The sequence below is a fragment of the Dysidea avara genome, chromosome 13 (assembly GCF_963678975.1).
Source record: "Dysidea avara chromosome 13, odDysAvar1.4, whole genome shotgun sequence".
NCBI lineage: Eukaryota > Metazoa > Porifera > Demospongiae > Dictyoceratida > Dysideidae > Dysidea > Dysidea avara.
In genome coordinates, this window is record NC_089284.1 from 17,872,678 (window position 1) to 17,897,216 (window position 24,539).

A 24,539-nucleotide genomic window follows, 5' to 3' on the forward strand; every position below is an offset into this window, starting at 1 on the left:
AAATTGCTAGTTAAAACTGAATAAGATTCCGAGATGGATTCTCAGATCACTCGTGTGGCTCCAGCATAGATTTTAGAGGCGCTTACGCGCCTCTAAAATCTATGGCTCCAGTGATGGAAGCTTTTGACCATTAGTGGACTCAGCTTGGGCTGTAAAATTCTAGAGATTGGCAGCCGAATCAGTGCCAGATCAAGTGATTCAGGCCTTAAATCACTTTTGTTATGTTCTAATTAATAATATCGCGTAATTCAATTAGTGTTGGGCGATATATCGATATTATATCGTATCGTTTGATTTTTTGCTGATATCGAAAAGTATCGATATATTTTACAGAATCCGATATTTCGATACGATACATCACGTGATCTGAATTTAATTTTAAAATGCATTTTAGCTTATTTAATTGTTAATTGTAGCTTTCCATTACCTTCAGCAATTTTCAAATCACTATTACTCTTGTGTATGTGGGCGGGGAATCTCCATTGTGTATAGCTATAGCTACCTACTATCAAATTATGTAAGAAAACTGGCAATTTACATGAACAAATAATGTTACAATATCGTATCGAAAAGTATCAATATCGGTCAATTTTAGTCAGTATCGATATCGTATCGTTCTGAAAATCCTGATATCGCCCATCACTAAATTCAATGCGTCCGTAATTTACGGAAATATACGGAGTTTTACGATTTTCGTTTTCAAAAAGTGTGATTTCTGATTTCTTTTGAGTGTGTGATTTCATGATTTCAAATGCGAAGCGTACGAAATTTCAAGAGTGTCGGACCCCTCGGTTTTGGCAAAAGATTTATTGAAATATTTAAACCTCCTTGTAGTATTGCAAATCCACAAAATTTTTAGCGACACTGCTCAACCTTAAAAATATTCCCTGTGAAACATTTAATTTTAGGATTTCATGACCTCGTTATAGTGAGCTGTCCCAAACAGCTAAGGTGCACTTCATGACCTCATTAATAAGACCACCTCATTATAGTGACCATGTCAAGTAGGTCCCAAACATAGCTAAGGTGTGTACTTCATGACCTCATTAATAAGACCACCTCATTATAGTGACCATGTCAAGTAGGTCCCAAACATAGCTAAGGTGTGTACTTCATGACCTCATTAATAAGACCACCTCATTATAGTGACCATGTCAAGTAGGTCTCAAACATAGCTAAGGTGTACTTCATGACCTCATTATGTCAAAGTAGGTCCCAGTAGAGGTACGATAACAAATTTAGACATTCTTGATATTTCCTTTTGAAGGTATCTCGATTATGATACAAATGCATATTGCAGTCAACTGCCAATAATGTAACCAGTAAAGTGACAATTTTGAAGAGTATAAAGTAGTGAAAATATTAGTTTTAGCACAGTGCTCAAGTGGTTGGAGATGTATACACTGTCAGATATACAGGTAGTGAAAGTTTGCTTCCATTAACTGAACTTCTTCTACCTACATAAGTAATTGCACCCACGAGGATTCAGCTCAACGCATGATGTTGTGTTGACTTTGAACCAGCAAATCTTTAAAACAACCAAGTCAAAAATATAAAAACCAAACACTAAAATATTCTCCTATAGTGCTCTGGCTACTAAACGTTGTTTGTTACAGTCTAACTTTTCTGCCTCTTTGAGTCAGGGGCATCGATGACAACCTTCTCATCATAATCAGCATCCCAGAAATCAGCTTCTGTCTGGCCAGTCTTCATCATGAAGAACCTCAGGTAGCGGAAGTTCTGCTCCAACGAGTAGAGCTTCTTCATTTCATCATCATCAAGGGTGATCTTCTGAGCATCATAGTTGGACTTGATGCGCTCGGGAGTCACCGATTTGGGAATAACAATCACACCTCGGTGTAGTGCAAATGATATGAGAATCTGCGAAAGAATTGCATGTTAACTCATATAGTCGATTTTGTACATATGATCCGAGTACAATATGATCTAGGTCACATGGTACTTTAGTCTATCGATATCAACCAACTGTTTTAATTCCCTACAATTCCATTTCCAACATCTGAAAAAACACCAAAGCCACAGTTCAGAACATACTAGCTAGTTTCTGTGGCAACTAGTCAAGGGTAGCATTGATAACATAAGCAGGGTATGGTGACTATTCAGTATAGCAAATGTAATAAGAACAGTATGTATTTACTGTACTCTCAGAGTTGGGGTAGTTTCTTAAGGCACTTCTTAAATGTAAGTGGTGATTCTTCATGATAGAAATAGCTTCAGTCATTTACCCTGTGAACGCTGTCTGAATGTAGAGTGAGCAAGCAATTGCGTGAATGAGTTAGAAAAACATGGATTTTTAAAATTCTGTAGCAACTCACTGATTTGGCCATTTATAGACTGGACTTTAGTGAATTAATACTTCTGTATCGTTGTGCTTATAGCTTGTATCGTTGTGGAGGCAGAAAAAGTACTACTACCATAAAACAGGTGAAGTTTGATGGGAGGAAACTTCAGCGAATTTGCTGTGATAGGATTTTGGCAAGAAAAGGTTTGGTGAATTTGTAGTTTATACAGATTATATTGGACAAGGGATTTGGTAAATTTTAGTTTGGAAAACACTCCAATTTGCCAAACTTTCCTCTTCATGCTATATGGTAACAGTGTTTACTGTATGATAAACACAAGTATTTACACTTTGTACAGATTTGGTCACAATTGTTGACTATAATTAGCTCACACTATTTTATTAGCTTTACCTGGGCTGTTGTGCACTTGCGCTTGTCAGCAATCTCCTTGACAACAGGGTCATCCATCAGGTAGGGCTCATTTTCTCCCTTTGCAACTCTACCAGGAGTACCAAGGGGAGAGTATGCCTCAAATGTAATCCCTAATAAGATACAATAAGGTGCTTAGTTGAGAATATGAATTCAGCATAGATTGCAGTAACAAGACATTATAATTTTGTGACAGGAATAGTTACTAAACATCGAATGCCCACTAAGCATAATTGAAACAAAAGTACAAAATTAAATGGCTGTTTTTTTAGAAATAGCAGTGTACATAGTTAATGTAGCTATCCCACTCATAGCCTTAATGTCACAGTAAGTGTCATGCAGCAGAAGCCACAGAAAATTTTAAAGTCACATCACCTTTGCTGTCCATGTACTCCTTCAGTTTAGACTGCTGCAGGTAAGGGTGGCTCTCAACTACAGGTAGTCCATGTAGGACTGACTAACACACAGATGGACACATACTTTGGTTAACTGCTGGCACAATTTTAGCAGCCTTTAACAAGTTCTCAATCTTCTTGATGGTAAAGTTGGATATTCCAATGGACTTGGTTAAGCCCTTAGCAACTGCATCTTCCATTCCCTGCACAAGTAACAAAAGTATCACATAGAGTGTAAACAGTGCAAGAATACTGTAAGGACTTTAACCCTTTGAATAGAAAAAGCCAAGCTGTGGTAAGGTGTTAGGCTACGAGCATTAAATGATAGGGTCTTACAATAACATGTTTACACAGAGCACTTGTGATACGAAGCAACAAACAGCAGATAGTTTCATACAAATTCAGTAGTGTTATTGATGTGACTAATTTGATAATTTTTTCTGTATACCACTGAACTCAGCAGCACACAATAACTATGAGACAAGAACAACATTAGCAGAAGATAGTTGAGGAGTTAGTTCCCTACATGGATCATATATTGCTACAGAGAGTGAGGAACATGTAAAAGCCTAAAAATCGGCTTTTGGTAATCAGATAATCTATGTTTACAGTTTTGTTAAAATTGGAATTTGGAGACTTATTAGAGAAAGTGTCTGAATTATTGTATGTAGTGCTCATATTAATTAGACACATGCAAACTCCACAGCTTCACTTTCAGAACCTGTCATTACCATCATGGAGGCTCTGAGGGCATTCATGGATTGGAGAATTCATATCTTATAGGTCATAAAGTGCCACACAAAAAAAATATACCATAGAATACACATGGCCCACTGACATCTAATTGTTCATGAGCTCAACACTCTACAAATCCAACTAAACTGATACATGACAGGACTGGCTAACAAAACATGGACGCGTGGCAATAGTGCATTTGTGGACACTGTGCTGACACAAATTCATCCCAGGAATGTCACAATACACAAATCAGTGTTGTAATATACTTACATGATGGAGTATACTTCAAGAAATGTAGCCAATCAGTTATAAAGTATTTGTGTTAGTAACGTGTGTCTCAGTGCCACTGCACCAGTGTGATTCATAATCATTGCATGACTATAGTGCCAGTATCATGTAGTTACAATGCTGGGCTAGAAAGACACTTGTCCTGTGCAAGGGAAGATCCAGGAGCTCGCAAAGGGAAGGGTACAAACAGGCTAAGTTGTAGGTGGTTGGGTAGAGCAGATTCTCTCGATATTTTCTAAGTGGCAATTATCCCTCCTTAGTAGGTTGATTTTTGTCATTATGCCCCATCCTGGATCCGCCATTGCTGTGTGTGTGTGCACAGAAAACATATAAACGTTGAACTTTGAATTGGAAACATGCATACAAAATGTACTGTATCGTCATGTTTTACAGAGATAGTAGTGAAGGTATAGTTGTAGAACATTTTTGAAACTTATGAGTACAAGTGGTAGTCGAGTCTTGTTTATCATCCATTGTTTCATTGTTAGGAATTGCATAGGTTAACAGTTAATCATGCTGCTCTGCTATATGTTTGTGTAGGGTGATCTTGAGCTAGGTGGTGGCAGAAGAAAAGGAGAAGGCAGGTGTGGAATATTAAAGAACTTACCTGTGCTATAATGAAGGACATTAACATATTCCACAGTATGAATTATTGGGTGGATTAAGTGCAAACACTTGTGCAAGCAAATCACGGTGGTGGAAGCAGACATGCTTGGTGAAGGAGCAGTAACTCTTTTTCTTCAACAGCACTATGTGGTGAGTTAGTATTGTGTGGAGCTGCACCACAATGAAACATGCAAACAACCAAGCAGCTATGCCGCTAGCAATGTGAACTACCAATACATATATTATGTAGAAACTCAAGCAGAACTTGATGGTGCAATATACTATTGACATATGAAGACGTCACCTTCCATGTGTCAGCAATTTTCTCCTCACTGTATCCCAAATAGTGCTCATCCTTCATCTCAGCAAATGTAACTCCCCTCGGCAGATCTTGTGGCCAGTGGATCTGAAGTCACAATAATGCGAAGACACGTACACTAAACAACAGCTTGTGTTACAATACCATCATAAGGACAAATGACTATGCAACAAGCAACAGCAGCAGTTTTCTACTTGCAAACATGTTCCTCATATTGCACAACCACCTCATTGCATAGTGCACACATTAGAGGGACAAAATAAGGGAGAGATATTTCCCTAACCCAATCCAATATCATTCACATGTGGTTAATTCAATCATATAATTTGTATATCATCCATCCTCCACTGACCAATGAAACACAAAGCATGAAGGCTAACTGGATATGCAGTGAAGCTGTACAACTAAACCCACACAGCTCATATTAACCAAAATGCCATTAGGCTGGTCACCATTTCCTACTCCACATTACACTATATACATCAACTACAGTACAGTGATAGCTGTTACCATGACTTCTAACACTCACAAGATACAGGTCAACGTAGTCCAGCTGCAAGTTCTTCAGTGTGACCTGCAGAGCTGGAATAACATCAGCTTGAGAGTGTTCTGTGTTCCTGTGAAGTGAAGCACATTAGAAGAATGCTTCTTTAAGCAAACCATGCAAGTTAGGTGCTTACCAAAGCTTTGATGTGATGAACAGGTCCTCTCTCTTTACTATTCCCTCTTTGAACAGATTCTGCAGGGCTACCCCCACCTCTGCTTCATTGCCATAGATGTGGGCACAGTCCACATGGCGGTACCCGTAACGAATGGCGACATCTACTGCTGCTCCGACCTTTCCTGGCTCAGACAGCCATGTCCTGCGTGAAAGCAATTACCACTTTAATACTCCAACGCTCAATGCAAAACTGCTAATCCTTACTCACCCTAGTCCAAATGAAGGGACCGTAACGTCATTGTTAAGTTTTGTATTCCAAGCCTGATGCGAAAACAGTAGTTACGCAAGGCTAATATGATCATCGCTATTTTCACCTTTTCAGACATCTTAAGATATCGTCTACGTGCAAACAAACTGCGGAAGTTAGCGGGATCAAAGGGGATACCTCTTCAAGGGTAGAAGAAACAGCCTCGTGGACTACCTACGGATACCAAAGGAAGATCACGTTCTACGTAGAATCCGTTATAGGAAACGGAGAATGGACTTCGACGACTCTTTTTTTGAAGAAGATGCCAATGACAAAAAAAGAAGTAAAGGATTATGTGAAGAGTATAATCCTAAAGTATGCGAGCCTAAGGTAAGTGTCCATTTTTTGAACCGTAAAACACCGTGCACTTTAGTGATACGTTACTTCACAAAATTAGTGGTTTGTAGCACTCGAAGAAGCAAGCTGCAGCAACAAGCAGGATTATGAGCAGGTTCTGAAGTATCAAGCTGACTGGTGCTTTATGAAGAAACAGTTTCTAGCAGCTCTAAAGCAATACCAACAGCTTCTATCCACCATAACAATCCCAGTCATTATCCACCAAGTGATAGCATCCATTGCTAGGTGTCATGCCAACCTGGAACAGTGGAGTGAAGCACTGGAGTATGCTAAGCAATCGGTTAGCACCTAATTGTTGCACAACTATGCTGGATAAGTTTGGAGACTACATAATATTGCCAGACGAACCATAGATATTTTCTATGAACAAAACTCACACCCCGCCCACATCACTTTATGTATCACCTCAAAGTTTTCACATATACACACATTTTGATGGGGTCATCATTTTACGGTAATTTTCAGTGCATCAATTCAAGATGTACTTGTCACTCATACATTTTGCAGGTGCTCATAATCTAACAAGCCCCTAGCCTGCACTGAAACAGAGGCCTGACACTGAACAAAGAAAGGATAGTGCTGGTTAAGTATATGTTATTTGGTTGCTACACTATCTCCCAGCCTTCTTGTGAATCCCTACTATATCATGGGATAGTATTCTACAGCTGTAAGTACTACGTAGCTATTGGAGGGCTTGCTAACCATATAGGGGTAACCTGCTGTTGGTGAAAAATGACCTCTTGTCTACACGTAACTTAAAGCACAACATAAGGTCTGAAGAAAACACACAATCATATTATCATACAGTATGGTAGCACTGTGTAGTAGGGATCATGTATGTTCGGGCTTTCTTGTCCAACCAAAAATGAACATCTTGGCAGTATTGGTTAGGCACAATCAAGCCCAAAAATACCTTCAGAGTGACCCTCAAACAAGTTTCTATGAAAAGTACTATTTAATCATAAGGTTAATGCTATGGACTTGATTTTTTCCGTCACTGTTTAGCTTTGCTTCATTCATCCTGAGATGTGCCTTTTCACCAACCGTAGTAGATACGGTTCATGCATCACAGACTTACCTTTGTCCTTGCAACAATCCTCATTGGTAGAATAACATAACGTTTTAACTGATTTATCCAAAGTTGGTAGCAGGTGTCCTCACTCTATAATATGTTTAGGGCCCTAGCAACTTGTTTAAGCACATCACGGTATTCCTTCAAAAAGTTATTTCATTAGCAATGAAGTCCCATTCTGGTACATAATTCATTAAGCTCAGGTGTAGAAATTTTCCCTGATCCATACCACACACAGCATGTGATCCACACCACAGCATCATAACTTGTAGGATTGTGAACTGCAGTGGAACCTGTTAATCAGGACTCTTGAAAATGAGGACACCTACATAATCTGGACACTTGGTAATGGTCCCAGTATCCCTTAGCATGTATGTGGAAAATCAGGATACCTTCATAGTTAGGATACCTTCATAGTTAGGATACCTTCATAGTTAGGATACCTTCATAGTTAGGATACCTTCATAGTTAGGATTTTTGATCAATCTCAAGGTGTCCTTATAACACAGGTTTCACTGCAGTAGCTTTCTTTTAGCAACCTTCTCTACTCGCAACTGTAGACCTACTTGCTTTGTTCCATACTTCTCAGTAATGGGGACAACGACAAATATCAGGAGCTTATAAGCCTTCAGCTCTTATAAGCAACTCCTGTAAATATTTATCGACATCTGTGCTAGCAACCAGGTTTAATGTGTGGGCAGCACATCTCTGATGTGGTGGAAGCTCATACTGCACCTGTATAAGGTCTACTGTGTTTCCATTATCAACTTGTGGCAATCCATTTACATCTTCACATCCTTTATGAAACTTCTGGCACAGCAACTTCAGTAGACTCTGAATCTGATGAGGTTAAATACAATGAGAAGGCTTTTGTAAAGCCATTGTTGGTAATTGGACCAACCATTCAACTCATAGCTTGAATAAATGTGCTCTATTCTTGACATTGTCGGTCTTTGTCAATCCAGTGAACAGTCATTCTCAAGTAGCTGTGTGAAAATATTTTGATCCAAGAGATGCAGGCTAACAGATAAAAAATCTGATGTTTATTAGATCAGTAGCGTACAACACACACCCCCTGCATTTAATAACAGTAGTTATGATATTAACTAACAAAATATTATGTGTATAGATTAAAGATGCATGTAACATGTGTACAGTGTAGATAGACAATTAAGCAGTCGAGTCACTTGGAGAACCAAAGTATTTAAATAGTATTTAATGCTTCGGAAAGTATTAATGTATTTGTATTTAAACACTGCCAGGTGCCCTGACAAAAGTATTGTATTTGTATTTAATACTATGAGCTGTATTTGACCCCAAGTCGGCAGTTTGTTTACCATAGATCATAACTTGCTTGAATAGTTGAGTCTTATGATTTTAGCTGCCGCAGTGTGTATTATAGTCACTGTTGTAGCTCCAGCCACCACATGATAAAGTGTGTATTATAGTCACTGTTGTAGCTCCAGCCACCACATGATAAAGTGTGTATTATAGTCACTGTTGTAGCTCCAGCCACCACATGATAAAGTGTGTATTATAGTCACTGTTGTAGCTCCAGCCACCACATGATAAAGTGTGTATTATAGTCACTGTTGTAGCTCCAGCCACCACATGATAAAGATGCTTCACAATGGATACTCCTAGGACAGATACACGCTGGACTGGGAGACCATTATGGTTGGTGTATATGTTGTACTGTTGTGTGCTGTGGACGTGTGTATTGTGTGTAGTAGGTAGTGTAATGCAGTATATAGTGTAGTGTTTATAGTAGAGTGTATGTGTACATGCATGTATGAGTGCAGATCTGTATGTGGAAATATGGTGTTTCTGTGTAGTGTAGCGTGTGTGGGTGCGTGCGTGCGTGCGTGCGTGTAGTGTGCATGCTTATAATATGTGTACATGTGTATGGGTGTACATGTGTATGGGTGTACATTACAAAGGATACACACAGATTGTGTATGCGTAGCCATAATCATAAATATCTGTCAATTCTTGTACTTCACACTTTGTACATAATGTTACTATTAATTGCAATAGACAAATTTCATAATAACAAAAAAAATCAACCGTTGCCTCTAGCAACCTAAAATTTACATTATTTGTAGGTGTCAATTTCCTAAGTCACTTCTCCAAGTTTTAAAAGGATAGCATGTATAAGTCATGAGATATAAGTTCCATACATTGTCAATGAGAAGGGACAACAGTTGCCCCTTCTCAGAAATCACACAAATCATGGGATTTTAAAAATGTCATATCTCATGACATATATGTGACCGTCTCAGCAAAAACCCAACTTGTTCGCACAATTAAAAAAAATTTTTCTATTCACTCAGCATTATTAGCAGTGCCCTAGGAATGGGTCACCAAAGTTTTAGTCTTCTGTGGTGTGTAGTTTTGATATTATAGCACTAGCCAGTAGGAAGAGTAAGATTATCGATTAGTACAGTGACTATACTGAAAATAAACTACAGGCACTTACATTTGCAGTCATAACGTCCATTTGGATTAGTCTACAGCGTTGCAATTTGACTTAAAATGTTCACCATGGATCAGTACATCAGCCAAGTATAGCATTAGCCCTGTAGACACTTGCGCATATGGATATGAAAGCGGTTTGGTAGAAGAAACGATGACGATCTTGTTTACGTTTACTGCATCGTAAACAAACGCATGTGACACGCATACCATTGAAGCTACTGAAACAAAACAAAGATTTCCGAACTCTCCATGAGCAGGTCAATAAGATGGTAATCGATTTGAGTCTTCCTTCTTCGAATACTGGCCTGATAAAAACTTGCGTATTTTTCTTTGTAGCATGCGTAATTTTACGAATTATTTTTAAATTTAGTTTTTTTCAATACGCATGCTTGTGCGAACAAGTCGGGTTTTTGCTGAGACGGTCACATATATGCTATCCTTTCAAACTTTGGAGAAGTTACTTTAGACATTATCACCTAAAAATCATGGGAAATTCAGGTTACTAAAGGCAAAGATTATTATTATATGCTATAAAGCCTTATTATGGAATTTGTCTATGCATTATGCACCAACAGACATGTTGACATTACTTCATTTCAGCAAATCTTTTGTTCAATCTACGTGGAAATGTACGTACCCTATTGTTTACTATGTTAGTGGTGTTGCTACCATTGAAACCACCATACTGCTTCAGTAGAAGACAGACACTGAGCTCCAATAGGTAATCTTAGACATAAAATCATCCTCTGATAAGCCTCCCATAAGGAGGATTAAAAATTAAAGGTTTGTGTTTAAAGAGCACTGACTAAAAGTGCTACAACTGTAGCTGTATATTTGGTGGCCATGCCTTATATGGTTTGGTGTAATAACTTGGCAGACTTGTCAAAATTGTCAAATATTAAAGTTACACCATTATGCATGTGTATGGTTGAAATCAGAATGTAGCCTGATGGAAGTACAAGAAACCTTTTAAGTCTGATAGCATCTAGTATATACAGACAGATTCAGGGTTGAAACCTGGTCAGTATCACTGACTTGGATAGTTATCTGAATCCGGCCCAGGGTTTAATTTCACTGAAACCTTCACTTTAAGCACTATTGTTGTAGTTCTGTGTTATAACAAGAGCAAAGATAATAGCATCAATATTGCTCTGAGTCTCATATGCAAGAAAAAACAGACATGGCTCCAACTGGTAACTTGTAGCATTTTCATGCTGTATCAATGCTTTCCCCATACAGTAGTAAAGATTTTAGATAGATACCACAAAAGTGGCTGTACTTAAAGTGATATCCAAACACCAAAGTATTGAAAATACTCTAATAGAACAGTCAATGCTTCAATAAAACAGTCGTGTAACTTGTTCTCACACTGTACTACTGTTTGTCTTCTACTTCAGACGACAATGATCCTTTTAAGATATCTCGAGGAGATACGTTTCCATCGTCACCACACACCATAATCAACACACGTGACCCAATCCTGGTCCAATGTTGAAACGACTTGGATGTGACCTGGACTGAGGTGTATACCAAGGGCTACTTTTTGGGTGCTCAACTAGTGTGTCAAGTTAAGATTATGTATTCCTGGGATCATGTGGTCTCTTTTGGGAGTCGTGAGAAGGTAGGGAATATATAATCTATGGTACAAGGCAGCTGTAAGCAGGTAAGGTTTATAATTAAAGATCAGTCAGTGGGCGTGGCTTCACAGTAAGTTTACAAACATCAGGATACAGCTTTGTGCATACCTATAAACTTCAACTCACCATACTGATAAATTAGTGTGGCTCCACATATGCTTACAAACAGTATCACTTATTCCTAATATTAAAATGTGGCTCACAAAAGAAGTTGGCCTATTGCAAGACTCATACAATTTGTTTTCAAGAAATTCAATATTTTATTGATATCAATATGCAAAAATGATATCGAGGTACACTGTAATGAGCACAATGTGTTATAGTTGCTGTTACCTATGATACAACATCTTGTACAAAAAACATCATGGGTACAGCTCAGGCATACAATACTAGGTATTGACAACCAGCTACTATGAAATAAATCAGCATTCTTGGAATTTGAAAACAAATTGGATAGGCAGATAATGTGTAAAGTGTGTCAGACCGGATGACCCGTTACCTGGTTTCAATGCTTTCCTAGATATTTTGTCAAGCAGATGAGACCTACTTTACCTGGACAAAACATTGACCTAGATGATCAGACTCACCCTGGTAAAATAAGTGGGTTGGAGACTGCTTTTCTCAGGGTGTAGACAATCTAGACATTACTACATAGGAGGTAATCAAGTCCACTACAAGTTGAATAGTTGTTTCACTGATCAAAAATCTCAAGAGAATAATATTAACAGAAACCAGGACAAAATGAGTGCAAAAATAACAAACACAAGAAGAGACGGGGTCTTGACAAAATGGCCATTTACAGCCATTTTCAGTTATGAATAAAATTTTGTTGTAATTTAAAAATGGGTTAGTCGGGCCCATGAAATAACGAATCAAGTTAACATGACCTAATTACTATCTCTTTAGAAACTTGTGAGGAGACTAAGCCTGTAAATACAGAATATTAAAATCTTTACTCTAAAACTTCATCGAATGTAGAACCTTGATCCCAGGACAGTTTGCATTCTAGCAAGTGCCTGAGATTTGGAGTTCTTTCAAACAATATTTTACAGTAGCTTCTTGTAATTCACAAGAGTTGGTTGATCATTACAGTTACTATGTTAGTACGTATGTTTGATGCTTGTGTAGCTTCTCTGCTTACAATTCAAGAAGCAGTTTGCTTAGAAAGGTACAACTATCATGTGTGGTTGGCATTGTCAAGAGCAAGTATGACTTTATCTTCCTCCCTCCAACAAGAAGCTTGTAATGATATGATCACGAACTGTAAGAGTACTTACCTAGAGAAGTCTTCAGTAGATATTGTTACAAGAACTATTCTACTACTCAAACCACACTTCAAGTTTAAGCATGACAGTGGTAGACCAGTGAACTTGATGTTATCATCATCCCATCGACATGATTGTGACAATGGCAGTGATTTTGCTGGCAATGCAGTGACAGACAACGATACAGTGATGTGGATCATTGATCAACTGGCAATAGCAGTTGATAATAGTGACAATCAGGTGTGCATTAACAGTCTATCCAAACCAAATATCTTTTGTCAGCTCTTGATGATTCTGTCTTGTGCCAGTTGCTTGTGGGCAAGGTACTTATTATGACATCATATGTGAAATGGTAGACTGTTAGTAATGTTTACATGCTTGTTGACTGATTCTGTCATTCTGTTTATTTATTTATTATCTAATTAGATTCTTATTATTGACGAAAATTCTGAAACATGTTTTGATGTCGTACAGCGAATCTCTATAATCCAGAATGCCTCTATAATCTGACATCACCTTTATGTATGTATCAATGATCCAACGTCCTCACTAATCTCAGTAATCTGACATGATTATAGAGCACTAACAAGTGTCAGATTATAGAGGTTTCACTATATTATATAGTCTATTGAAAATAATAATTTGTTGCTATGTGTATGGTAGACTCATAACATGTACCTTTTTCTTCTTCTTTCATGTAAAGGAGCATATTGACTTATTGCCAAAGACACTCAAAGTCCTTTCATTTGGATAAAGTCAACAGTGACATGGATGAAGTATGACATAGTTAGCACCAGTGTAAAATTTGCTGTGTGCATATCCCTCCCACTTTCAGGTGCAGGCAACACTGACCAGTCACCACAGGACAATTACACAGCATTTGTCACTTTTGGTAGTGCAGGCAAGCCATGGAATGTGGTTTTACTCTGCATAATTATATCCTCCTCTCTTGTGCAGGTGTATGATGGCACTCTTGGCACTGAATAATCTCATGTGATTAGACTACTAGGGACTTATCACTCAGTTGTAGTATAAGATGATATCTTATGCTCCAAGTGAGAATTAAGTCCTGTGCTAGACAGCGGTCTGACTATGTGAGACTATAGGACTTACACTATATAGCTTAATTGTGTTGCAATTGTATTCATTGTGTTCAATTACCACATGTTTAAGAGTTGAGTTATTGTCTATGTACTCTTCTCCGCTGACTGCAGGCACTTGTAATGTGCCGTCATAGCCCCATCAAACTTATTGTTTTGGTATTTCTCAGTCTCTATGCAAAGCATCCAAAAAAAGGGTGAGGAGCCAGAGTAAAAAATCCAAGGTGGCAGCCAAGAAATGGCTGTGGTGGTAGGTTAATGGCAAAAATTTTACAAATGGTTCAAGTAAATTAGTTTTTTTTGTATTTGTGTACTCCAAAGCAGATCTATGACTGGCTTTTGAGTTTTACTTGTCTTTACTGTTAGAAATGTCCGTGACTAAGAAACACATGTGTATTATGCTGAAGTAACTGTCTTATTGCAATCAGTTTGTACTATACAGTTTGGTACACTGTAAAAACTGCAAAGTAGAAATAACCACAATGGTAAAAACTACCTAGATAATATATGGTTAATGCAACATTAAGTGAGTTAAATCTACTTTGTTGGATATATTTAACTATTTGAGTAATTTCAACCCATACTTAGTAGAAATAACTTTCAAACAGATTGGTTGTTTATCCTTCTTATAACTTAGGTACATTTGACTGTGTAAATAGGTTAAAACAAACTACAAAAATGTCAAAATAACCAAATTAAAAGTTATGTTCATATGATAGTTAGGTTAACTAAAAATCAAGTGTTTCATGGTTATGTAAGTTTCAGATCTTTCATCAAAGAGTTTGTGCCCATGAAGTACAAAAGGACTTAAAAGATCTTGAAGACACACAATCGACATATTTGTGGTGTCACTGATGACATAAGAATGAAAATGATCGTCAAAGTAAATAGTCTGACAATGGTACACATGTAGCAGTAACAAATCACCCCCAACAATGTAGACATCAATTAAATGACCAAACAAGGGATCAGTTCCATCTGTCCCTATTATAACATAGCAATTGTTATTGCAATAGTTTATACTGTTTTTCTTAACCCACTTAGGATGGAAAACAGTGGCATCGTTGCTTATTGAAGGTATGGCTCGCTGGATGATGCTTCCTAGTTGGTATGGCTGTTGTCCAATTGTACTAGGGCTACTGCCCGGACCACACTCAAAGCAAGACTGAAGCATGTTATCAGAAGCCAACTGATAACACATCCATCGCTGATGTCAACTTGCTAATGTGTAAGCAATATTCTTAAAGTTCCCCAAATGAGAAGCCTTTTTAAACAAGCTAAGTTTAGCTTCATGCCGCATAGTCCAATACCTGGTCATTGGTCCGAGTGCAACAATTTGGTCAGGATAATGAACAAGAAAATGAAACTTGGGTGTAATCATTGAACTTGAATGTAATGACTTGAAAAGAGAATGATGCTCCGCAATCAGTAGTTTTAGGACAGCACAATATCCCTTGGGTACAACAGGAGAAAACACAATATCAAAAATTTTTAGCAGTAAAAGAAAACACTTCCAGTGTTCATCGCCTTCAGGAACACAATCTCCCATTATCAAAGGGATAATTTGACAAAGAAGTAATGTTTGGGCAGCCGATAAATGAAATTTTTTATCATTAGACCCCAGCAATTCTCTAGTTATTATTCCTGGCCTGTCCATCTCATTTTTGCCATAATCAAAATTCTCAATACGGTGATTATATTCAGCTACAGTAATATATTTCTCATTCACACAATGTTTAACCAGTAGCTTGACCTCAAGTTGAGCAACACCTTCTAGGATATCATGCATAGCATCACGTGGTAAACCACCATCAAACATGGAAAAATTTATTGCACACATCAACTTACTACGACGATTGATTCCGTATGTTTTAGAGTAATGATCTTTTAGATCTCCTTCAGCTGCATCCAACTCATCACATTGTCTCTTGTGTATTTCAGCAGTTCGTTGACAAAAATCACTTGACAAAAACTTGTCCTTATATGATGTAGTTTTGACCATACAAGTACGACAAAATCTATGTGAAAAAGAAAAAGACTCCTTGAATCCTCCCAAAAGATTACTAGCTAGATTATCAGCCAGAAAACACATTAAACCTCCTTTAAAGTTGCGCTGATGGCCACTGATGTTAACATTAATACCATGCGTAGTTAACGTATTCAAATCTTTTATAAATGGTTCAAGAATAGTGTCAATACCATATTTCTGAATTACAGGATGTGTTGCACAAGCAACTAAATTAATGCTCCTTAATGTAGATCGAAATTTAGGTGGAATGTTACCGAGAGTGAATAAAATGATGCCTAATTTATGTTTCTTGGTATGTGTGCCTAGGGGGTTACAAACTTCAAGCTCATCAAAGTAGGCAATTACTTGAAGTGCAAGTGGATCATTTGAAAATAATGGGTGATTGCAAGCTAATTCTCCATCACAAAAATCTTCAAGTTTATCATCTGATCTCCTGTGAGGATTATCAATGAATTCCAACAGACTGGAATCTCCCAGTAGTCTTTCAAGCGTCTTAAAAATAGGAATATATTGAAAAGAGTCGCATTGTTCTACTAGCGATCTCTTAGTTCCTGAAAACCTTGCAGCATAAAAAGGTTCACCAACCAAAATCTCCTCTGGTTCCTATAGTAAAATAACAGATTGGTGTACGTTCATTCACTGTCCTTAAAACTTTATGTTTATAAGTGAATTTACCAAAATACTAACGCATTTACCATAGTAATCTTAGTTACTGCTTCAACAGAGTATTATGTACTAGTTCAAACTTACCACTAAGCCAAGATCTTCTACACAACACTTCTCTTGTTTATATCTTGTTTCCAAGCCAACAAAAGGATCGGCTAAGTCTTTAAACACACTGTCAATTTGTGTATCATCTATTCCAAGTGAAGCAAGCTTAGCACGAATACCACTGTGAAGAATTTGCACTGTGTGGGAAAAAACAGTCTTTGACCCTTCCATAACATCATCAATCGCTGTCTGAGACAAACGATGGTTTTCTTTTAATTTCAACAAATAAAAGGTGCTGGCTTTCTTTTGACGAATCGCATCAATGCCTAGCAAATGCTCCAGATCTGGATTGAAATCTTCATTTCCTATATACAATGGTATTTAATTAATGATTCATTAGAATGTGATGCCTTTATTAAAGCAATTGGGATTAGTTACTGCATCACAAGTTGCATGAGTGCTGCTAAGTATTCACAAAAGTTGGTTTTGCCACAAGGGATCATTAAATCCACTAGCTACTGGAACAGTAAACTATATGATGTGATCATCTTTACGACCCACTTTTATAACTCTATGACAGTATAAAGCAATAGTTGCAATGCATATGTACTCCACTATTAACTTTGACACAATTAATGTACTGTACAGCAAGCACAAATTATAATATATGTGCATTGTGTGTACACTATCGCAGGAACCATATTAGACCACCGTTACTGCATGGGAGACTGACATACAGTGTATAGCTCTATATACACAAACCTTGTTGGAAAGCGTCATCGTGAAAATTGAAAGAGGATATCTCAGGTTCATCGGAACAATTCAACTGTTGCGATGCTCTATGAACTCGAGACTGAATTATGCCGGAATCTTTATGCTTTTTGTAGATATGTTGATAGAGAGCTGAATATGACTTGGAAGTATTACTGCAACCACCGATTCCACACACAACTGAAAAGCGTGGATCACTGGAATGAACTAGTCGTAGGTGACTTAAAACTAGTCGTATATTAAGTGCCTGGAAAACACAAAGGGGGCACTTAAACCTTGCATATTGCCCGCTGGTACCGGCGCTAGAACTACTCGCCATCTGGAGTTTCTATCGGTAACACGACAATCATCACCACCGCTCTCAGGTATATATAGGCTACCATGCACACGTGATAGCTAAAAAAATTGGCGGTGTAACTTGGCGCTCATATGGTGTTTGCCGCCTTTTTTGGTTTAGTGCTTTCAAGTTTGGTAGATTTGTTCAAGCTTGGTGGCCTCGTTGGTAGCTCAATAATGTCCGAGACGATGTCGTCCACTGACGTTGACCAGCTTCAGAGCGAGATTCCGAACGAACTCAACGAAAGTATGTCAGTTGACGAACTTGTGTTTTACCTGAACGTAAACCAAGGCATTCCGGAGTCTTTTTGTGAAATTCTGAAAGGTACGTAACTAGCTAGCTACTAAAGGTTAACTCATTTGGCACACAGCGAGGAACGGCGTAGCTGCAGACTATGTCTGTCTAGTTGAAGTGACAACAGCAGTTCTAAGCTTAGTCAAAACTTACTAGCAGCCCTGTTGGATGCCCCGGCTGTACTCTCCAGGTCTCATTAACGGACTGGATTGCCTAAAAACATTGTACAGTACCCGGTCTTGTCACATAGCTTTAAAAATTGTTCACACAACTTGCCATTTTTCACGGCAAGTGTCTTCCACTTTGTCAGTATACATGTAGCTTGTTGATGTGTACAGCATTATACAGCAATGTGATTTTTTTATTTTTTTTGTAGAGAATTACATTGATGGTAAAGAATTCTTACAGTTGAGTCAGCAGGACTTAAAGGAAATGATACCTGCCATAGGCATTGTAAAGAAGCTGTTGAGGCTTATTTCAAAGGTATTTTAGGTGTATGTAGTAGCCGTCTTATTTATAGGTATATTTTTAAATTTATTTATTAATGTTTTACAGTACAAGTATTCACTGAAAGCCATAAAATTAATTACAGTATCGGAAAAAAGAAACAAACTATATTCCAGTGTAAAGCCATACTTAAGTTACCTAATTATTGCATCTGTGACTGGTCTCATGGGCTAGGCTTGAAACAGACTCTCAACAATTAGACAATGGCATGCAGAGAATGCTTTAATTGAGGTATGCAGGGTTTTTACTCTGGTAAGACACCTTGCCACAAACTTTGACACAGATTGCATACTGGATTCCTAACAAGTTTAAGATTTCAGTCACATGGGCCATTGTCTAAACAGCTAAGACATGCATTGCTAGGATTCTCCCTCAGGAATGATGTAATAATCAGCCTCGGCTCGCATCAGTGATTATTCTTTGGGTTATTTATCCACTGAAGAATCCTAGCACTGCATGTCTTACCTATACTAAACCAGGCATTATCTGGTTCTTCTAAAGCTGGAGAGACTATTAACTTACAATTTTTGTATAAATCAAAAAGATTGCATGTGCACTAATTTATTAGAATATTTGCAAAGCACATGTAATAGTGGGTGATACATGGCTATTCTCAGTGTTAAATTTTTAGCTATAACCAATATCGTCTTCACCAGGGGAGATTTCAAGATGTTCTAATAGAGCAGTCCAATACTCTTATAGGAAAATCATTGCACTACCATGTATTTCACAACCACTTAGCAAGATCTTGAGAATTAGCACTGACCCGTACTCTGTATTTGCAATAAACGGTACTCATGTATGATAATTTTATGATGTTTAGGCATCCCACGTAGCTACGTATATACATTGTGAGTTGAGGCTGTATTTGATTGCTTGAAGTTTAATTGTTGACATAATATTATGTATGTAGTGTTCATGAAAAGTTTGCAGTAATTGTAAATATGATTTTTATATAGGATGATATTCCTGCTTTGTCATCTGTTGATACGTACAGTCCAACTCCATGTAGTGATCAAGGTTCGACATGTTCAACACAGTCTGTTGCTTCGTGTACATCAGGAAGTCTGTCCGCAAGCAGTTTTGAAATACCTTCTCACTGGAGACCAGAGACGGATGCCTGTATTAAGAGAAAGGAGCTAACACGAGAAAGTCGGAATGATATTGTTAGAACCTTGGTTACTCTTGCAATTTCTAAAGTGGGTTCGAAGCCATCCAGAAGCAACTGTGAGCAGGTTGCCAGACTCCTTATCCTTAAATATCCATATATGAAGGATGATATAGGTGATGGCTATGTAAGTTATGTTATGCAATTGTACACATGCATATTAAAGAGTATAATTTGTACATTTAAATAGCAATAACTGTCTATTTTTAATTTTTCCTATCCTGAGTGCTGTGTTTTCCATACAGCACGAATTTGTGGTGCTTTAATTAATACTTGGATGGTTTTGCATGGGAGGAACAATGGGTATAAATACTCGTGCATATTGTATGCACTCATTCAGAGATAAAACAGTTTGTTTACCACATATCTATGGAATAACTGCCATATTAACAAAACAACACACATTTTGTCATTGTATGGCCAATGGAGTACAACTGCCGCCGTTGATCCTCCCGTGCAAAGTACACAATATGGTAGTGATTTTTGTAACTTCACGTGTGCAATCTAAGTTGCTATAGTGCATTAAATTCTGGTATTTTCTAGCAATGCATAGCATTTGCCACATGGTTATATTCAGCTGAACACTGGTGGAATGATTACTAGATGATGATGTTTTGTCCTCCAAGTTTCCATCCACTATATTTGTACTTGTATTTCGTTTTTTGTAATTAGTTTGTGTACGTTTTTGTATGGAAGAACAGCTATACCGAATATTGGAGCTAAAATAATAAGCAAGAATACAAGTACTGTGGACTGTATACATGTACTGCAGATTTACGCTACAGTGGATTGGTTGCTTCTTGCAACATTGGAGAGTAAAATGCATAGAGCATGGTATGGCTTCTTACGTGGCAATTAGCCAACTGATACAGAAATTTTGAACCAATCCGATATATTCCGATATGTTGAATCTAAACACCGATACTGATCTGATATACCGATATAAATTTAGAAACCAAATGGAGATGTCAAATTAAACTATATTTATGCACTTATAACCACTGTAAGATCACTGGCAATGCTTCGTTGCCTATGGTGGTGTGGCCTCTATTATGTGGCCCAGACAACAAATATTTTAATGGATACTCCTGCTAAGATTACTCTCCATTTTAATGGCTGGTTGTTCTAGGTTGTATTCTCTGGTTCATTCCATGGTTGCTTTTAAAACTCACTAATTTGATTGTTGATTGTATGATTGGTAAACGTTATAACAATAAAACAGTAGCCATGTGTGTGCACTTAGATGGCTTCTCGTAGCAAAGTGTTTTGCAATAAGCAAGAAAGTCTCTGTTTCCCAGTCTTGTTAGCTGTATTACATTGCATAGTCAGTGCACACTGTCTGTAAGACAGCCCAGTTGTACTGTATATCGGTATATCGTATCGGTTTTGGCAGTAATATTGATCCCTACCGATATTGACAAAAGTCTCCGTACCAGCAACCGATATGATATCGGTGTATCAGTACACCCCTACTAGAAACACAATTTTAATAGTAAGAACTTTGTACTTCAGCCATGTACAGTTAAATCTTTAGCATATCTCATGCTTATTTTGACAATTTTCTGAAATTTGATGGCATCTTTTAAAATTATATTATATATACTTCTTGTATTTGTATGATGTATGAATTTGCTCTTATGTGAAAGTTTTATTGCTGCAGACTTCATGGGTGGACAAAATGATTGAAAGAATCTGAAATTTAATCAAACTGGACAGAAAGAGAGGAGCTTCCATTGATCAATCACCTGCTCCAAAAAGAAGTAATAACAAGGACAAACTTCAAAGAAGGTACCCACTAACTCAGAACTCACCTATTGTGGATTTGGAGACTTTTAAAGAACACAACAAGGCTATGGTGGAAGAAATGAAAAATCGTACTCCTCGTGACCGGGTATTGCTTCCATTAATGAAAACCACTTTTCAGAATCGATGGGTTTATGTACGGAAAGATGCCACCAGTGTTAAGTCTATCATTACTGAATATCCATGCCTCAAATTTCCAGCAATTGTAAGCATATACAGTAATATTGTTAAATGTTTATGTTGTTATTGTATACAGTTGGAGCAAGAATTAGCTATGATAACAGGGAGAGCAAATGTAAAAGATTCTTTTCTGAGGGAATGGGCTCGATATGTTCCAGCTATCATTGCATTGGGCAAAAAAAGCTCTAAGAAGAACGTCAAAGAAGTGCTGAAGACTGCTCGTGAAGAAGGTACAGTGTGACTGCTATTATTGCATATCATAGAAGTCTGTATTTAAAGTAATATCTTATGACCATGTCTGTTGGTAGTGATCCACCAATAAGAGATTTAACCGATTATCTGATACTTGAATTACATACTGGCCGATACCGATAACCGATCCGATGTTTATATTTACTCAATTTCTACATGTTTTATGCAATATTGCAATATATTTCCTTAATTTCTGTCTTGATTTCTTAAATATAATGTTGTTAGGGTCAGCAAAATTAATCTGCCAAAACATCTACTAATAATTACCGATATTTCCAAAATTTGGCCGATAAATCGATTTCTGATGCTTTACCGATTAATCGGTGCATCACTATCTGTTGGTACAATTCAAAGTCTCATTTCTTGTTGAAGTCATGTTGTTTTACAGAGTTTTAATAGGTACTTGGTACATGAGGTTTAAAACACAATTTGCAAATAGTATACAGTGAATGTGTTTGAAGTCTAAATAAAATTACTCAGAAGGTGTCAAACTATTTTTATGGCCAGCTAGTAGGTCTCTTTGTGGATTGTAAGATCTCAGAGGAGGGTGGACAAGCGCACGTGAGTGCATACATTTGTATTAAAAGTATAACCAAGCCTTCAGCAAAGTTTAAATGGGTACCATTCGAAAGTGTGCTTCACGTTTAGTATATTTAGCCGGTCTTCCCCACTATTCCCAACACGTAAATCGTCCTTGAATTTATAGAAGATCACGTGTGCAGTAAGTTTGTCGGAATCGATGCGTTGCACTCTAGCGACACCTTATAAGCTTCTATTCGAACCCAACAATCGTTGAAGAAGGTATTATGATATACAATATGCCTCCTATGCTCGCTCCCATGGAATTAAAGAAAGGAAAGCAGACGCCGCTAGCGTGTCCTCATGGAGAATCAAGCAGGAAATAGGACATCTTTGTACTCATTTTCTTCCGTTTGTCACAAGAAGCACAAGATAAATTAGTGTGGCTGTTGCTAAACAGGTTTTATCACTTCATTTTAGTCTTGGTATTAGAAATATTCAATTAACGGTAATAATTTTCAATAGCACTTATATCGTGTCCACCCTCCTCTGGTAAGATCTCTTTGTCTTCCAATGGTCAAAGCACACTATGCATGCCATGTTCTAAAGCACATGACCATTGTCATTAATGTATTTTTATTTCTACTTTCAGATGGTGATGATATTTTAGCTCTGAGCATACTAGTGGAGTTGTTAGCTCCGAAAAATGCCAAAGAGACGATCAAATTTGTTTACACGGAGTATCAAGTATGGTTCTATGAATAATGAAACTGCAACTATGATATTTATTGTTTCTTGTGTAGATATCCACAAGAGTAGAGGATGCAGCAAAGTCACAGACATCATATGCAGCACCACGAATAGGAGGGTACCTTGGTGTAGGTCCAGGTGACCAATTTTTTGTTTTTGTGGAAAACATGACTCTCTGTCAGTGTTCAACATTGCCAGATGCCATCTTTCTTACGTTTTCAGCATACTATTCATTTTACCTTGAGTACTCAACCCAAACCAAAAGCTTTATGTGGTTTCTTCAGGATTATATCTTCTCCTATCCTGATAGTACTGACCGCAGTGCATCATATTTGGCAGTCACGTCAGATATTAAACGTAACCTGTGAACATAAATATATCTATTGACAAACAAGACTGTACCCATATATAACATCTTTACAGGCTGTACTAGTTATGTTACGTATATGCCATGTTGTAAAAGTCTATATATTTGTTCATGATTACTGTTACTAAGAGATAATATTATGTTGTCACTATGTAAACAATTACAAGACTGTTGTTTAATCCTTGATGACGATTTGTGACTTGTATACTATGTGTGATAAATACTAAAGGATTTATAATATGCTACCAATTCACAGAAAGCAAACAGTGGTGAGGCAGGTTATCATCTAGGTACAAACAACAACAACACAACCACTTGTAACAGTCATTATTACCAACCATATGGTATAAGTAACTTTCTGGATGGTTATCATAGCTAATTATAAGGAAGGTAAATAGTTCATTCTGTAAGTAGTAACTAACCACTGGTATTGTGGTTAACACCACCACTAACTGCAGGCTTTTTAACCTAATACTGAAGTGGTTACTTTAATTCCTGCTATAGTTAAAGCAACACCTGGTGGTTATTATTACCTACCTTGATGGAGGTACTTTCAACCCACACAAAGTTGTTATAACATTTTGGATCTTGGTTGATGTTACCAACCTTAGGTTAAAGTTACCTCTTCACATAGATGGTTCCTATAACCTTTAAAATAAATGGTTGCTTCTACCTAAAATTTTGGTTACCTGAGTTTCTGGTAAAACTACCCATTTTTTTGGGTTAAATCTACCTTTCAGTTTTTACAGTGTAGGTAGAGGGGGAAGTCACTACAGAGCATTCAAGGTCACTCCCCTGGGCTGTAAAAATGTTTTCAACCAAGTGGTAATTATTACTAGTAGAATAAGTAACTGAGCAAGCCACCTAACAAATAAACAGCAACTTCCTTATGCTTT

The 24,539-nt window shown here is 37.4% G+C and overlaps 4 protein-coding genes and 2 long non-coding RNA genes across 8 annotated transcripts; 3 read left to right on the top strand and 3 right to left on the bottom strand.

The window, feature by feature from the left end:
• Nucleotides 1–1,503: 1,503 nt before the first annotated feature.
• On the bottom strand, nt 1,504–6,271 carry LOC136242039 (aldo/keto reductase slr0942-like). Its single transcript, XM_066033358.1, has 9 exons — nt 6,114–6,271; nt 6,008–6,060; nt 5,759–5,941; nt 5,608–5,695; nt 5,064–5,165; nt 3,213–3,330; nt 3,108–3,164; nt 2,715–2,845; nt 1,504–1,881 (listed from the first exon to the last, which is right to left on the bottom strand). Exons 1-9 carry the CDS (start codon nt 6,123–6,125, stop codon nt 1,618–1,620), a joined length of 1,008 nt encoding a protein of 335 aa, XP_065889430.1. The 5' UTR covers nt 6,126–6,271; the 3' UTR covers nt 1,504–1,617.
• LOC136242037 (uncharacterized) lies at nt 6,103–14,034 on the top strand. 2 transcript variants are annotated; one of them, XM_066033356.1, is made up of 7 exons: nt 6,103–6,376; nt 6,444–6,683; nt 9,074–9,152; nt 12,719–13,178; nt 13,559–13,631; nt 13,691–13,756; nt 13,813–14,034. In XM_066033356.1, the coding sequence occupies exons 1-7, from the start codon at nt 6,278–6,280 to the stop codon at nt 13,840–13,842; spliced, it is 1,047 nt and encodes a 348-aa protein (XP_065889428.1). In that variant the 5' UTR covers nt 6,103–6,277; the 3' UTR covers nt 13,843–14,034. The 2 variants fall into 2 exon arrangements, with proteins under 2 accessions (XP_065889428.1, XP_065889429.1); XM_066033357.1 differs by having other exon boundaries at nt 6,266–6,376; nt 6,420–6,683.
• A 382-nt stretch (nt 14,035–14,416) lies between these two features.
• Nucleotides 14,417–16,992, bottom strand: LOC136242036 (uncharacterized). The gene is made up of 2 exons (XM_066033355.1): nt 16,735–16,992; nt 14,417–16,587 (listed from the first exon to the last, which is right to left on the bottom strand). The coding sequence occupies exons 1-2, from the start codon at nt 16,924–16,926 to the stop codon at nt 15,169–15,171; spliced, it is 1,611 nt and encodes a 536-aa protein (XP_065889427.1). The 5' UTR covers nt 16,927–16,992; the 3' UTR covers nt 14,417–15,168.
• Nucleotides 14,434–17,429, top strand: LOC136242041 (uncharacterized). The gene is made up of 3 exons (XR_010694451.1): nt 14,434–14,838; nt 15,000–15,032; nt 15,090–17,429. It is a non-coding gene; the product is annotated as an uncharacterized lncRNA (long non-coding RNA).
• A 399-nt stretch (nt 17,430–17,828) lies between these two features.
• Nucleotides 17,829–23,922, top strand: LOC136242040 (uncharacterized). 2 transcript variants are annotated; one of them, XM_066033361.1, is made up of 5 exons: nt 19,551–19,899; nt 21,433–21,780; nt 21,832–21,985; nt 23,179–23,273; nt 23,330–23,922. In XM_066033361.1, the coding sequence occupies exons 2-5, from the start codon at nt 21,625–21,627 to the stop codon at nt 23,642–23,644; spliced, it is 720 nt and encodes a 239-aa protein (XP_065889433.1). In that variant the 5' UTR covers nt 19,551–19,899; nt 21,433–21,624; the 3' UTR covers nt 23,645–23,922. The 2 variants fall into 2 exon arrangements, with proteins under 2 accessions (XP_065889431.1, XP_065889433.1); XM_066033359.1 differs by lacking the exons at nt 21,433–21,780; nt 21,832–21,985; nt 23,179–23,273; nt 23,330–23,922 and adding exons at nt 17,829–18,127; nt 18,474–18,580; nt 20,316–20,665 and having other exon boundaries at nt 19,564–19,899.
• On the bottom strand, nt 19,472–19,920 carry LOC136242042 (uncharacterized). The gene is made up of 2 exons (XR_010694452.1): nt 19,779–19,920; nt 19,472–19,724 (listed from the first exon to the last, which is right to left on the bottom strand). It is a non-coding gene; the product is annotated as an uncharacterized lncRNA (long non-coding RNA).
• Nucleotides 23,923–24,539: the final 617 nt, after the last annotated feature.